The 14,997-nt window shown below is 42.9% G+C and overlaps 1 protein-coding gene across 1 annotated transcript in view; it reads right to left on the reverse strand.

Moving 5' to 3' along the window:
- The window catches only part of PLXDC2 (plexin domain containing 2), a 1,457,706-nt gene that overhangs the window by 439,864 nt on the left and 1,002,845 nt on the right, over nt 1–14,997 (reverse strand). The window contains exon 6 of the mRNA XM_085630822.1: nt 12,757–12,875. Coding sequence (XP_085486948.1) covers nt 12,757–12,875 — 119 coding nt within the window. The remainder of the gene's footprint in view (nt 1–12,756; nt 12,876–14,997) is intronic.

The raw sequence follows: 14,997 nt of genomic DNA on the forward strand, positions 1-14,997 counted from the left end.
GTATTCTTGGATTGTTGTTTTGTAAAAGGGTTAGTGCTGGTGCTTTGTCTCTGTTTTAAGTTTAAGTCCAACATGTCTGCTTTGTCCGTGTAATGATTTGCCAGTTTGTCTGTGTCATCTTGAGTAATGGGATGAGTTCCTTCTAGGCAATTTGGTTTACGAAATTCATTGAGTATTTGATAGAACTCTTTATTTGCACATTTAGCATTTTGAATTCTGTCTGAATAGTACCTTTTCTTTGCTTTTTTGATAGCTGACTTGTATAATCTGTTAATTTTCTGTATGAAGTTTGTCTTGTTTGGCGCTTGTTTTGAGTCTCGCACATTGCAACTTTCTAATTTGTTGTTTTATGTCTTTTATCTCTGTATTTTTCCAAGGTGCTTTTTTTCTTTTGTTCTGTTGTGTGGTTTTGAGTGGTATCAGGATGTATAAAGCTTTCTGTATAAAACTTACTGTAGCCACTCATATAGTTTTTTAACATAATTTATTGTTTCAGATCTGTACTGGGTATTAGTTGTGTTTCTAAGTGTTCCAATTTGAGTTTGCTCTCTGGTCGATAGGTGGATGCATGCATGGTAGTTTTAGGTGAGTCGCTTAGTACTGTTTTATGTTGGAAAGCAAGCAAATGGTGGTCTGACCATGTGACTGTAGTTATAGTTTGAAAGATAACTAGTTCGGTATTAGCAAAAATGACATCTAGGATGTGTCCAGCGATGTGTGTGGATTTGTGGATGATCTGATGCAGGTTCAGTGCGTCTAGGCCAGTTATTATTGTTTTCGGATGGGGCATATTGGGTTTGTCAAACCAAATGTTGAGGTCATCCTGAATGCATAGATTGCAGTGTAGTGTTTGAAACTGTGTCTAGAAGTGTGTCTGGGAATGTCGCCTTGCTAGGTGGAGGTCTGTAAAGGAGCAGGAAGTTACAGGAGGAAGACGGTGTAGGATTGCATTTGGTTGCAAGAGCCTCACAATTCTTTATGGAGATGTCGTTAACTTTAGTGATATGTAATGTGTACCTGAACACAACAGTTAGCCAACTCCTTTTTTGCCTTTGAAATTACATGATGGGACAGTTTTATTAACAGTTTGTGGATGGTTTGTGTCACAAGAGTGATGCAAATCAGCTCAAAATATGTTTTTTATTATTTACTTTCCAGCACAAAATTTGTTTTGCAATGGAAAGTTGGCTTAAAGTAATGCAAAGTAGTGCAGAGGGTCATAGGAGCATTGGATGGGTAGTACATGGGCGTTACCATGCAACCACCTATGCTTTTTGATATAAACCCTACCTAGCAAAAATTTCAGACAGGGTTTTGCGTCAAACATTAACGCCACTTGAAAGCAGGCGTTATAAGTCAGAGGGCCTCAATTGTGAGACTCTTTGTGCCTCTGGAACGTCACTTTTCGTGACGTTCCCTGGCCACTTTTTTGGCTTATTGCTGCCTGATAAATATTTGTCCTTTTAACACAGTTTTCTACTTTAAAGGGGCGTGCAATGAGTGATGCTGGGGGCTTTCCCAGCAACATCCATGGTTTTTTGACACTGCCCCAGATTTGCGAGAAATCGTAAATCTGAGGCAGAGCTAAAAATGTACGCCTCCCCAGGGTAGGTGTAAGAGAGGCATAATGAGGAGAAATTACTTTATTTCACCTCGTTTTTCCTTTTTCCATGTGTACTGTATTCTGCAGCACACATAGAAAGAGTAAAAAGCCTCTTGTGATTATTTTTGTACAGAAGGGTTTCCCTTCCTGTACAAAAATAATCATCCCCTCAATGCAGGCACCCTTGCACCATGGTGCAAAGGTGCCTGCGACGGTGCACAGCACACCATTGTATGACGGCGCATGGGAAAAGGACAGGAATGCACTGTATCTGATAGATACAGTACATTCCTGCACCTTTCTTTTGCCGTAGGGCAGCACTGCAGGAAGCCTGCTGCGCTGCCCTATGGCAAAATCTCATAAATGAGGCCCAAAATGTTTTCATTTCTACTTTCTTTTATAGATTTGCATGCGTGTTGCTCAGTACAGCACACATACAAAGTAGGAACCGTTTTAAAATGTTTCTAGACATAGTATGTCATACTGGAAGGCAATCCTTCCAGTACAAAATTTGTGCTAGACATGCACTCACACTTGCAGTATGGTGCAGAGGTGTGCGTGTGTGGCACCTGGCAGCAAAATTCTGCACCAACGCTAGTATGAGGGGAGGAGAGTGTTATAACTCTGTAGATATGGACTTCTATAGCTCCCTCTCTGCCATGCAAAGCAGGATTTGTCGCTGCTGCACTGCATTGGGTGACATTTTCATTAATAGGGCTTTTTTTCTGCAGTGTGATGTGGGGAGTAATGAGTTCTATCTGTATGTTAATGATGTTGTTTGACAGACAGAATATCTGTAGACATTCTCTCTCCTTGCAGTCATCGGGATACTTTTTTGTATGGACATTCTCCTCCCATGTGTTGTCGTCCTGCTTCTGGTGTCTTAAATGTGTATGTGTGACAGTCATTCTCGTACGCCAATGAAAGTGAGCTCTTCTTTTGACTGCTGTCATCATTATAGTACTTAGCATGACCTTGGATGGGTGTTTGAATGGGGATTAATCATGATGTCATCGTTGCTATTTTGGTGTGTGCAGTTGAGATATTTTTTAGTGATATGATGTTGCAGGTGTTTTCATTTTATGCAACCACTGCTCCATTTCATCTGAGTGATGTTGGTCAGAAAAATGTATTTAACATTCTTTGATTTCTCCTCCTGTGTGAGTAGTTGAAGACTGGATTTTTTGAGAGTCTGTGTCAGATAAAACAAGAAACTGAATGCCTGATAATCATATAATCGGCATTTATGTATTCATTCATTTTTGCGCAATTTTTATGTTTAATCTTTTTAAGAAAAGGTACAAACAGCTGCTGAACCTGCTCAAATGCTTATTTATGGTGCACCAGTATAAAACAAGAAACTGAATGCAGTTCTCACAAAGAAAGGTTACCCATACGGAAGAGCCCAAAACAAGGTGAGTAATGCTTAAATCCTTTAATTGGCTGAGAGACTGCCAGCATAAGAGTAAGAAAGCGTCACAGCCAAAGTACAGCCTTACGCGTTTCGGGCCAACGCCCTTTGTCAAAGGCTAAGTCCATCACCTAATCACAGCGTAATCTCCATTAAATATTCACCGGTACTTGTCCAAGTGGGCACAGCCGTTAGCACAGGCTTCTGGTACCTGTAGTTTGTTCCCCAAGTGAGGCGCTGTGAGATGAAGAAATAAGGAAAATTAAAAAACCTCAGTGGGTGCTCTGACTGATTTCAAACGCACCATGCCCGCATGTAATAGTCTCTGGCAAGCTCCTTGTCCCGCAAATTGGCGTACACCTTGGGGAACACAACTACAGGTACCAGAAGGCTGTGCTAACAGCCGCGCCCACTTGGACAAGTACCGGTGAATATTTAATGGAGATTACACTGTGATTAGGTGATGGACTTAGCCTTTGACAAAGGGCGTTGGCCCGAAACGCGTAAGGCTGTACTTTGGCTGTGACGCTGGGACAAGGAGCTTGCCAGAGACTATCAATGTGACGCTTTCTTACTAGCGTACACTCTGAGCGCCAGAGGTACCACTAACTATGTGCACCACAAATCAATGCCACGTGGCCTTAATAAGGCAGAGTTCATTAGACAAAAGACATTGCTACCAGTGCGGCCCGCTGGGACCACGTATCATCGCAGGGTGCGCACACGCTGAGTGCTTCAGGTGCCACTAACTGGGCAGCTCAAGTCAACGCCACGTGGCTGTGGGCCCATCCTGACCGATGCCTCCTCACTACACTGGGTTTAGCACGGTTCACAATTCAAGATTAGCGGCGATGCAAATTGTCTAAGAGACTATAATGGGTTAAGAAGACCAAATGCTCCCAATCTGTGCAGCTCAAGTCAACGCCACATGGCTGTGGGCCCTTGCTGACCGCTGCATCCTGCCTACACTGCGGACAGCAGGGCTCACAATTCTGGTGGAGTGGCTATTCCAAATGATTCAGTACAGTAGCCAAGACACATTGCTCCCTGTGCCGCCCCACGGACCACGCATCATTGCAGAGGGTGCACACGCTGAGCGCCAGAGGTACCACTAACTCAGTGCACCACAAGTCAACGCCACATGGACTTAATAAGGCAGAATTCATTAGACAAAAGCCATTGCTACCAGTGCGACCCCTCGGACCACGCATCATCGCAGAGTATGCACACGCTGAGCGCCAGAGGTACTACTAACTCAGTGCTCCATAAGTCATTGCCACATGGACTTAATAAGGCTGAATTCAGTGGGCAAAAGACATTGCTACCAGTGCGGCCCGATCACACCATGCATCATCGAAGGCTCCATACAAGCTGGGTCCTTCACATGTCACTAACTCAGTGCAGCACTTATCAACGCTGACTGCATACACACTGAATTGCCAATGCCTGTGCACCTGTACTCAACACCACGTGCCTGTGGTCCCTTGCTGACCGCTGCCTCCTGCCTACACTGCGGGCATCAGAGCTCACAATTAAATTGACTCTTCATTCATTAATTTAAAGTGCAGTATGCAACTAAGTATAACGTCCCTCAAAACCTACACAATATCCTTTTAGTATCCTTGCTTCAAGAACTTGTTTTATATCAGTTATAGCTTTAGTACAATAACCAAATTCATCTTGCAAGTCCAAACGAACACTGAATGGCACTCTACACTGCAGACAGCACAGCTCACGATTTGAACTATAACGTCCCTGAAACCTACATGTTTCGACAATGTATTCCATAGATGTTTCATCTCTTGTTTGAGTCGGGATTGCAGATGATGCAGTCCAGTACGCAAAAGACATTGCTCCCAGTGCGGCCAGCCCAGACCACTTATCATCGCTGGCTCCGCACATGCTCATTGCTTCTGATGCCCCTACCTCAGTGCACCACAACTCATGGACCCTTTATGATAGAATGTTTAGTCTATGATTTCAGATCTGCCATCCCTACCTCAGTGCACCACAAGTCATGGATTCTTTACGATACAATCTTTTGTGTATTATTTCACATGTAGTGCCCCTACCTTACTGCAGCACAAGTCATAGACCCTTTATGATTGAATCTCTGTGTATGATCCAGTAATTACTTTTGTACTTGTTACCACCACCAACCATTCCCGGAGCACTGGCTTACACTCACCCCACAAGCACCCAGCACACAGATCACTGGACATGTGACCATGGTAATACAAAGGAGTTGAGCGCACGTGCCCGTACCCAGTTCAAATATCTATCTGTGTCCATGTGTTTATTATGTATGCAAGATGCTGCCCATGGACCCTACCACATTACACTGTGCTGTAGACAGCGTATGCAACCATGTTACCTCTAGCAGTGGGGAAAACTTTGCTTATGTAACTTTGTCTCGCTCATTGTACAAGTGCGTATGTAGAGACTGGATCATTAGAGTACTGTAAGGAGAGTGTATTGTCAATGTATAAGTGCGTGGGGATTGGCACAGTTTTTTTTCTTTTTTTGTTGCATATTTAAATAATGCGAACTCCACCCGAAGATATTGGAGCGATTTACATGAGAACCGAATTTACATTACACATTGAAGCATGCAGAGAATAAGTAATTTGCCTATAATCACAGGATGTGTACGTGACCCCGAGGCTCGAACACTGGTTTCCACCACCAAGGTCGGCAGTCTAGCCGATGGATCACAGAAGTACATATGTTGGCGCAGCCTAACTCTGAACAGGAGCTTCGCTCTAATTGGCTGCCCTCCATGTCCTAAAAACTGCAACCTGAATTTTCCATGGCCCTGTATTGCTAAAGCTACAAAACTGAGGTGAATGTGCAATAAACATTCATATCCACAGAAATGCATCATGTCCACCATCTTTCATCCGTGGAACTATGGATGAATGTAGGGTCAGTGATTCACCGTACCTTCCATGTTGGCCATGTTGTGAGACTTAACTCACAGAATGATACATTTGCACTAATGACGCAGGTGATGGCAGCACTACAACACGGACACCCGCATCAGTTAATTCCTAGTATACCTCACGACGGAGCCACGCCCATAGCTCCGCAGTCATTCTTCGCAGTCTCACGCAGCACTGGCAAACGCCACGCCAGCCCACTCCGCTTTTCATTATAGTGATCTGCTGGTCACAGGTCTAGTTCTCAGCCCGCCACAGCCACTCCCTCATGGCTGCTATACACCCACACCACACCCATCCAGCACAGGCATCACAGGACACGTGACCCTGCCAATAAAAAAGGCCGGGCGCACGTGCTCGACGCCATTTTTGAGTTGTTCGCAGTGGATTCACTGGGGCCGGCACAGGCACACAGCCACGAAACGGTGAATTTCGGTCCACTGAGGTAAGGGCATTGAAAGTGCTGAGCGGGTGTGGAGCCTGCGGTGATGGCCCATCCTGGTGGCCCGTACACCTCATCTATTGTGTGCCCAGCTCGACTGCAGTGTAGGCCTGAGTCATGCACCAGGGGGGCGTGCCTGCCACGTGCGTGCCCTAAGTAGTCACTGAGATAGTGGCACCGCAAGCACTGAACGGGTGAGCAACCTGCGATGATGATGGGTGCACGAGTATGTCCTCTGTCATGCCAATATCAAGACTCAGCACCAAATGTGAGACTTCTGGCTTGGAGAGTGGGGCTGCATGATGTGGAGGGTGCCCTGTCTGTGAAAAGGTGAGCAGTGAGGGCTGGGTGTGCAGCGGTGGGCAGATACCTCTGGGCGGCGGGAGTGGATGGGGTGCAGCAGCTTGGATACAAAAAGGCGTCACAGCGATTTAGGCGTACACATTCGTATATACCCTGGCTTTATCCTCTCTGCCTTTTGATAAACAAAATTCAATAGCAGGACAGTTTTTAGAGTCGATCAACTATCCGTCGCTCCCACATCTTTAGCAAACTAGTTGACTATATATTTTTTCATACTTTGTACCCTTAAATTTACCATCAAATTTTGACAACCTTTCCTTTCTCTCTTTTGTTATAAGGAGGTAAGGTGTGTTATGAGCATCAAAGCATGCAGACACGAGGGTGACATTCCTCTCACAGTTCATGGCTGCCTCGCGTCGCTTTGGGAATGTTATGTTTTAAATGTGAGAAGGTTGGGACGTAGAAGTTAACGGGGGTTCACTCATTCTTCCTTTATACTTGCTGCTTAAAAGACGTGTTCTGTCTTTTCATTCCCGCATACTGGACTTTCCTACAATTACTAATTCTCTACTATCTTTCAGATGTGGACCTTAAGGGTGCACTATGTCCCTGCACGTGCTTGGAAACACACCGGTGACAGAAAGGTGAGCTGCGAAGTTTTTCTCCAGTGTCACTCTCACTCTTTCTCTCTCTCTCTTCCTCTATCCTTTGATGGATGCAGATACAATCTTATCTTCCTTTTTATCTAACAGGCTGTGTTTCGCGAATTGGCGCCCCCCCTCAACACCACCAGAGCTGAACGCCTGTTGAAACTGCGATGATGCGTGGCCATCCTCAATGCCTGAGAAGGTTGCTTTGGCACGTGGTGGACCCTCTAACGCACACGCCAGTGGCAGAAGGTGAGCAGAGAGGCTTCTTTCCGCCGCAGCGAGCAGTTGCCTCTAGGCGCTGGGAGTGGATAGTGTGCAGCAGCCTGGCTGCACAAGAGCAGACAAACACCTCTGGGCAGTGGGAGTGGATGGGGTATAGCACCCTGAGCACAAAAGAGCGCACAGACACCTTCTTGCAGTGGGAGTGGATGGGGTGCAGCAGTCTGCGTGCACACACGCGACACAGAGAATTACATGTGTGCAGTTGTATGTACTCTACAATTATTAATTCTATAATATCTTTCAGATCACTAAACTTGAGGGTACACTATGACTCGGCACCTCGTTGGACACACACCAATGGCACAAAGGTGAGCTGCGAAGATTTTCTCCAGTGTCAACACTCACTCTCCATCTCTTCCTTTCTCTCTCTCACACTTTCTCTCTCTCTCTCTGGGGCATATTATCAAGCCCCTTATCGCCGCCTTATCGGCACTTTTCTGCCGATAACGCGGCAATATGTGCATCGCTCTATTATCACGTTAATTGCCTTAGCACTGCCTTGGTAATAGGGCCCCTTTCATGATAAACCTATTCTGAAAGGGGCGTGCAGTGGGTGTTGCGGCGTACACCGCAACACCCATTCACTGCGACGCTGCCACCTATTATCAAGCTTGGCGATAATAGGTGGCAGTGCCCAACTTAAGCCCAGAAAAATCCTGGTCTTAAGGTGGCGAAACGAGGAGAAATGCTTCATTTCTCCTCGTTTTTGCTTTTTCCATGTGTGCTACCTTATGCAGCACACATGAAAAAAGCAAAATCCCAAGGTGTCTTTATGTACGGGAAATTGTCCCTTCCTATACATAAACAAACCTAATTTTAAAAATGCCAATTTGTAACTTACATGTGTACTGCATGAAGCAGCACACATGTACCTCCTAGCCCTCCTCCATCTCATGATACCTTATACTACTCGACCACCTGTACCCATTTATTTCTGTTTCTTATCCCTCTCGCGACACCATTTTGTTTATTTGTATTTTTGCTACTTGTTCTCCTCAGTCGAACCTATGTTACTCCCATGATCTGAACAATTGCAATATGCCTGTATGTCTGTATTATCTTCACTCATGTAAAGCGCTCCGATACCCCCGGGTCCAGCCAGCGCTATATAAAACCTTTAAAATAAATAGATAAAATAAACATGTAAGTTACAAAATGGCATTTAAGGTTTGTTTATGTGCAGGAAGAAACTCCTTCTTCTACATAAACAAACCTCCCTCCTCGCAGACACCTGCGCTGGCGGTAACTTGTAAAATTTATCGCCATTGCAAGGGGAAACGCTAGCCTGCACCATATCCTTGGTAATATGGTGCAGCCTAGCGTTTCCGAAGTGGCAACGAGAGGCGTTAAGCCAAGACGGCTAATGCCTCTCTTCGCCACTTTGTTGATAATATGCCCCTCTGTCTCTTCCTCTCTCTCTCATTCTTTTTCTCTCACTTGCTCTCTCTCTCTCTCTCTTCCTCTCTCTCACACTGTTCCTCTCTCTTTTCCTCTCTCACACTGTTTCTCTCTTTCTCTCTTCCTTGTATCTCACTCTTTTTATCTCTCACTTTCTCTTTCTCTCCCTTCCTCTCTCTCACTCTTTCTCTTTCTCTCTTCCTCTCTCACACTCTTTCTCCGTCTCTTCCTGTCTCAAACTGTTTCACTCTTTCTCCCTTCCTCTCTCTCTCTTCCTCTCTCTCACTCTTTCTCTCTCTCTCTTCTCTCTCACACTCTTTCTCTCTTCCTTGTATCTCTCTTCCTTGTATCTCTCTCACTCTTTCTCTGTCATACTCTTTCTTTCTCTATCTTCCTCTCACACTGTTTTTCTCTTTCTATCTTCCTTGTATCTCACTCTTCCTCTCTTTCCCTCTTTATCTCTCTCCTTTGCTGGACGCATGACGCACCATCTTATCTTTCTTTTGTCCTGCAGGCTGTGATCCACAAATTGTCGAGGGATGACACGCCATCGCTGTACATAGTTTTATTTGTTGTTGTTTGGTTTTAATAAAATATTTTATATGTAAATCCATACATGACTAAGATTCTTTTTTGTCCAACCTCAAAGGTATCTTTTTTAATAAACTACAACACCAGCCGATTTGTTAGGTTCAAGATTTAAAAACGTTCCTGTCACATTTGTTTGTGGGGGGTGAACGAGGATGGCGGACAACGAGCTGCTTCGCAGAGGGAGACTTGCTGTTTGCCTCGCTGCTCCCGCCCTGTCATTGCAAACTTTGGTTTGGGTGTTGAAAGCAGGAAACCTGTTCTTGCTTTCAAAATCCAAACCACATTGCTTTTTCACACGGGGAGCTACATCTTAGCAGCTCCCTGTGTGGAAAAGCAATGCCGGCTCCCGCAGGAGGCGTGGAGCCGGCGGGACCATGGGGGAATTGGGGACCCCCTCCGCCATTAAAAATAAAAATAAAAAATGGAATGGCCGGCCACTGGGGATGGGGTGCCCGGGGCCATAAATGGCCACTGAGGTCATCAGTGATGTCATCAGTGATGTCACTGACCATGTAATATGTGACATCGTCAGTAGTGCATTGCTGGGGCGCGAGTTATAGTTAGCTGAACTAACTATAACGGGGGAATTTCTCTGGTTTTGTACGAGTGAAATGTCCAACTAATTATAACTTTCCTAAAACCTATGGTTTTTTCAGTGAATTTCCAAGGTTTTTTAAATGCTAATTTCTAACTATAATGTGCCTGAAACCTACATTTTTTTCAGTGAACATATATATATATATATATATATATATATCTATATAGAGTTTTTTTAAGACACAACAATATTTTGTATCCTGTGGCAAGAGCTCTGATCGCAAAATCTGTTTTCTGTTTTATTCCCTGAGGTAGTCATCAAATGGACAATTCTAGAATCATTCCTATGGTTACTGATTGAAGAATAGTAAAACATCTTGAGGTTTAGCACATATACTTCCAATGCTTGCCTAATCTGTGCCATATTTACTGGTCCAGAGAATGGATCTTTGAAGAATAAATAACCGGCAATGAAGGTCTGCACGCCTCTTTTTTATGTAAACCACCAAAGCAAGAGGGCAGATTTCTGACTGCACCATGGGATGCAGCCATTTCCTTATGAAGGCAGGCTGGAAGCAAATGCTTGGGAAGAAAAAATCTATGGATGACATCCAAGTGGGTTTGTGATAAAAAAAACAAAAAAACTTTAGGACAGTTTTATAATCAGTGTGAATTTTCCTTCAGGAATAGAACGGAACGTATATGTGCATATCTGTATTGTGATATGTGTGTACTGTACGGTCCATTTCAAAGAGTGTAGGGAGAGCTGTACAGGGGACTAGCATCATAGAGAGGGTAGGAAATTAATGGTGATCATTTAAACACTATGCACTTTTGTTTGTTTTATCAAATATTGACTTATCATTTAATACCTGCAGCCAATGCCTCATGCAGTTATTCGAGGCTGAATTATTTCCTGTAAAACTGGGTCCAGTGTTACAACAGGATCACAGAGTACTGGGTTACTTGCCGAGTCATAGTGAGGCAGAGCAGAATTGCATGTGGTAATTCGGCTCTGTCTAATCATGGCCTAAGTGAGAGACAGGAAAATAAAACAAATCTTATAAGGGAGGGAACACGGTCAAAGCTATTTTATGGAGAGGAAATGAGCTAGCAATTGTGTGGTGTTAGAAAATCATTTTTCTGGTTGGCAAAGGTATGCAATCTGTCTAAGCAGGAACCACAATCCTAGACAAGGTAAGTCACAACACACCCTAAATAATCCTGTGCTCACACTCTGGTAGCTTGACACAGAATAGTCAGGCCTACCTTAAGGGTCAATGTTTAAAATGTTTGTGCAGCTTATAAGCAATAGGGCTTAAATGGGAAATCTGGTCTGGTTGGACCGGGGCAAAGTCAAACGTTCAGGCCAACCGCAATGGAGTGCAGCCCAGATACAGGGACCCACTTGGGCTCGCTGAACCAAAGTACCTTGATCTGGGATGCGTCGTCGTCCTCCATGCAACTGCGGTGATGCATCGGTTCTGAGTGTGAGGAGCTGGTTCCAAATGTGATGCTCGGCTGCTGCTTCCACAGTAGGCGATGTGTCGATCCCATAGGCAATGTGCTGGTTCTGGAGGTGCTGCGCTGAGCCTGCTCCATCCAATGACATGGATGCACTGGTTCCGACTCATTCAAAGGCGAAGATGCACTGTTTCTGATGAGGATGCATGGGTCTTGGTTGTAGCAGCACTTTATACCCACATCCAAGGGCCCAAGACTGGGTTGGCACCACTTGGCAGGGCAACACTTGCAGCAAGAAAAATCCAGGTGCTGCAGCAGGATGAATTGAAGTATTTGATGAATCAGCAAGTCTTCGGAGTCACTCTGGGTTCAAGTGATGCAAGTGTAGTCCTTCCCCGTAGACGTGCAAGCCTGGGTCTGTATCAAGGCTTGAGAGGAATTTATTGATGTTGGAAGGCATTAGTTCTAGGGTATCTGGTCCATCTTAAACGGGGTTCCACAAGTAATTTCCATGCCAGCAGATGAAGATCAGATGAGTTAGGAGGGGGAGGCAATCAGTACAGCTATTCCAGAGCACTTTCAGGAGGCTTATCCGATATTGGCGATCTGGTATCTCTCCCCCCCCCCCCCGAACATGATTAAACTGAATTATGCAAGAAGAGCTTTTAAATAAAGTGCTGCATTGACCAGACACACATTTAATTATAGAAGTGTGTAAAGATAATTTCATGTTCTAGGATTTTTTTTAACCAGTACTTGTCATTGTATGTTCCATACCTTACCAGAAGTGAATGTGCAGAAATTGAAATATGAGGAATACTGCAATACAAAGTGCCAAAATGGAGAGGTGGGACAGACAAGAGAAATAGGTTTTTGCCAATTTCTTTGTATAGAATATGGAATACAAACCAACTTTAATGTCAGTGTTAATTCTTTTTTTCCTAATTTTCCAAGCTTCCTTCAGGAATGCTGAGATTTTGATAATGATAGATAGGCTATTATCAATGAACAGGCACACCCACATTTTGTGCACTTGCCATTCTAGAATATCATCTAGTAAGCACTGACGTAAATATATATGTTTACATTGCTTAAAAAAATTCTGTGCATATAAGGTAAGTATCTCATGAACTTACATCTTTATAACCAAAAACGATACGTCCATCGTTCAGTAAAGTAGCCTGAAAAGTGAAACTGCCAAGGTCATAATTCTCTTGAAGATGAACATGATCCCACTGGACAACAAGAGCTGTACCTTGAAATTAAAAAGAAGAAAAACAATGGTAAGGGTCTCCATTTTTTCAAGCTAAAACTGCCTGTTCAAATACAGTACATCGTATCTTAATGCAAGAATTGAAAAATAAAAGTCTCTGGAAAAAAACATGCGCTTGCTACATGCATCATAGGAACAATGATTCGTACTTCATTCTTGAGGAGCATAAATATATTCCAGAACTTCAGAAACATGGTGAAAGAAAGATTTCAGTACTGAATGAGAGACATTTTGATACTGATCCCTGATTGCACAATTCTCAGAAAATGTGTATCTGATGCCTGAAACCTGTTCTCTCGACATACACATTTTAAAATGAACTATCCCTGCCTTTATTCAAAACAGCTGAGGAATTCTTAGAATTACTCCGCTTTACAGTGATGAGCTAGGGCTTAGGTGCAAAACATTGTGGAAAAATGCTTGTGTTCTTTGTAATATCATTGTTTTGATGGTATTATTTTTTAAATAAATTATACCTGAAACATTATGCCTGATTCACCAAGCAAACATACACATTTGAGTAGTTTACACTTTTGAGTAACTTCACTACTTTTTAGATATTCACAATTTACTCCAACAGTGTAGCTTACATGGTACTACCAAACTGATGGGTTTGGGGACTTTTCTCAAACGACAAGGGTTATTCACAAAGGAAACTTAAACGTTTGAGTAATTTCCATGTGTAATTTACTCTTACACTTTTGAGTAACTTTACAGTCAGAATTTGTAAATTGAAAAAAGCAGTAAAGTTACTCAAAAGTGTAAGAGTAAATCACATGTGACACTCAGGTACACCTTTGGAGTAAATTCACACTCACATTTTGATAGTACCCAAAAGGTAATATACTTACATAAAAGTGTAAATTACTTAAAAGTGTAAATTGCCTTTGTGGATCAGGCCCGTTGTGCCTAATTAAGCAGTTCAGGGAAAGTTCTTTTGTTAGGTAAAGCCTATAGCTTTGCGAGGCATGCAGTATTCAGTATGTAGTGGAAGCTCAGTGGAAGCTCCGCCCACTCTCTGCACATCTTTTTCATTGGCTTGTGTCTTAAATGCTGCCTTCTGATTGGTTTTAGGCTTGTTAGTCCCTCTGTATGATGGCCATGTCGTCATTTGTATCCGTCCATGGCTACTGGCCCATTTACTTCGAGTGTTGCACAGTATGTTTTTTTAGAATGTGAGCACTACTTTCTTCCTATGCCTCCCCCTCCTGCAGTCCGTGCCTTCTTGCCCCCCCACTCCCGTTGTTCGTGCCTTCTCGCCCGCCCGCACTCCCTTTTGTAATGCAATAGATCTCGCTTAAATGCAAGTCCTATTGCATTGCAAATGCTTGTTTATATTGTTCCTAATGTTGTTTTGAAACCTTTTTATCTCTTGATAATTAACTATTCCTTCATGAGTAAAATTCATGCAACTTATTTCACCTTTTTGACATTTTCAAACTGTTTGTTAGTTCTAAACAACATTATACAACAGGGTATATTATTGTAAAAACCCTTTAGTAGGTGCCTTGACCCCTTTAGAATCCTATTTTACAACCTCTGTGAATTTTATATAATTCCAGAAAGATATTTTTTGGTTATTGCCTAACAATTCAATGTTTGTAGTAATATCTAAAATATATTTCGAAGAACATTTTCTATGCATCTGCAACTCTGTAATACAACTAAAATGCACTTTAGCTATTTCAAATTTTCGAAAATATCCAGAATAGATATTTTAAAGATTTTTTCAAATTAATTCCACTGTAGGAAAACGTTTCCATAGCTATTTAATAATTCCATCATAATGCTAATCGCATAATAATTGTTAGACTATTTCTATCTTTTTAAAAAGCCACCATGAACTCCCATGATTTTTTAGGGAAGACGTCCCACTTCTTTCAAAAAAGAAAGTCATATTTATTTTAGAACTTGCCTACAACCTTAATTGATTGGTTATTTTGGCAGAACATATATTAACTTTTCCCATTAAAGGTTGGCTAATTATGATTTAAAATTCAGCAAACAATTTTATAGCTATTATAGGAATTAGGATTTGATATGGATATGTGGGTGTAATCTAATTGAAGATATATAAGTTATACGTGGAGTTGAGCACTGACAT

Source organism: Triturus cristatus, chromosome 10 (assembly GCF_964204655.1).
Source record: "Triturus cristatus chromosome 10, aTriCri1.1, whole genome shotgun sequence".
In the NCBI taxonomy this organism is placed as follows: Eukaryota; Metazoa; Chordata; class Amphibia; order Caudata; family Salamandridae; genus Triturus; species Triturus cristatus.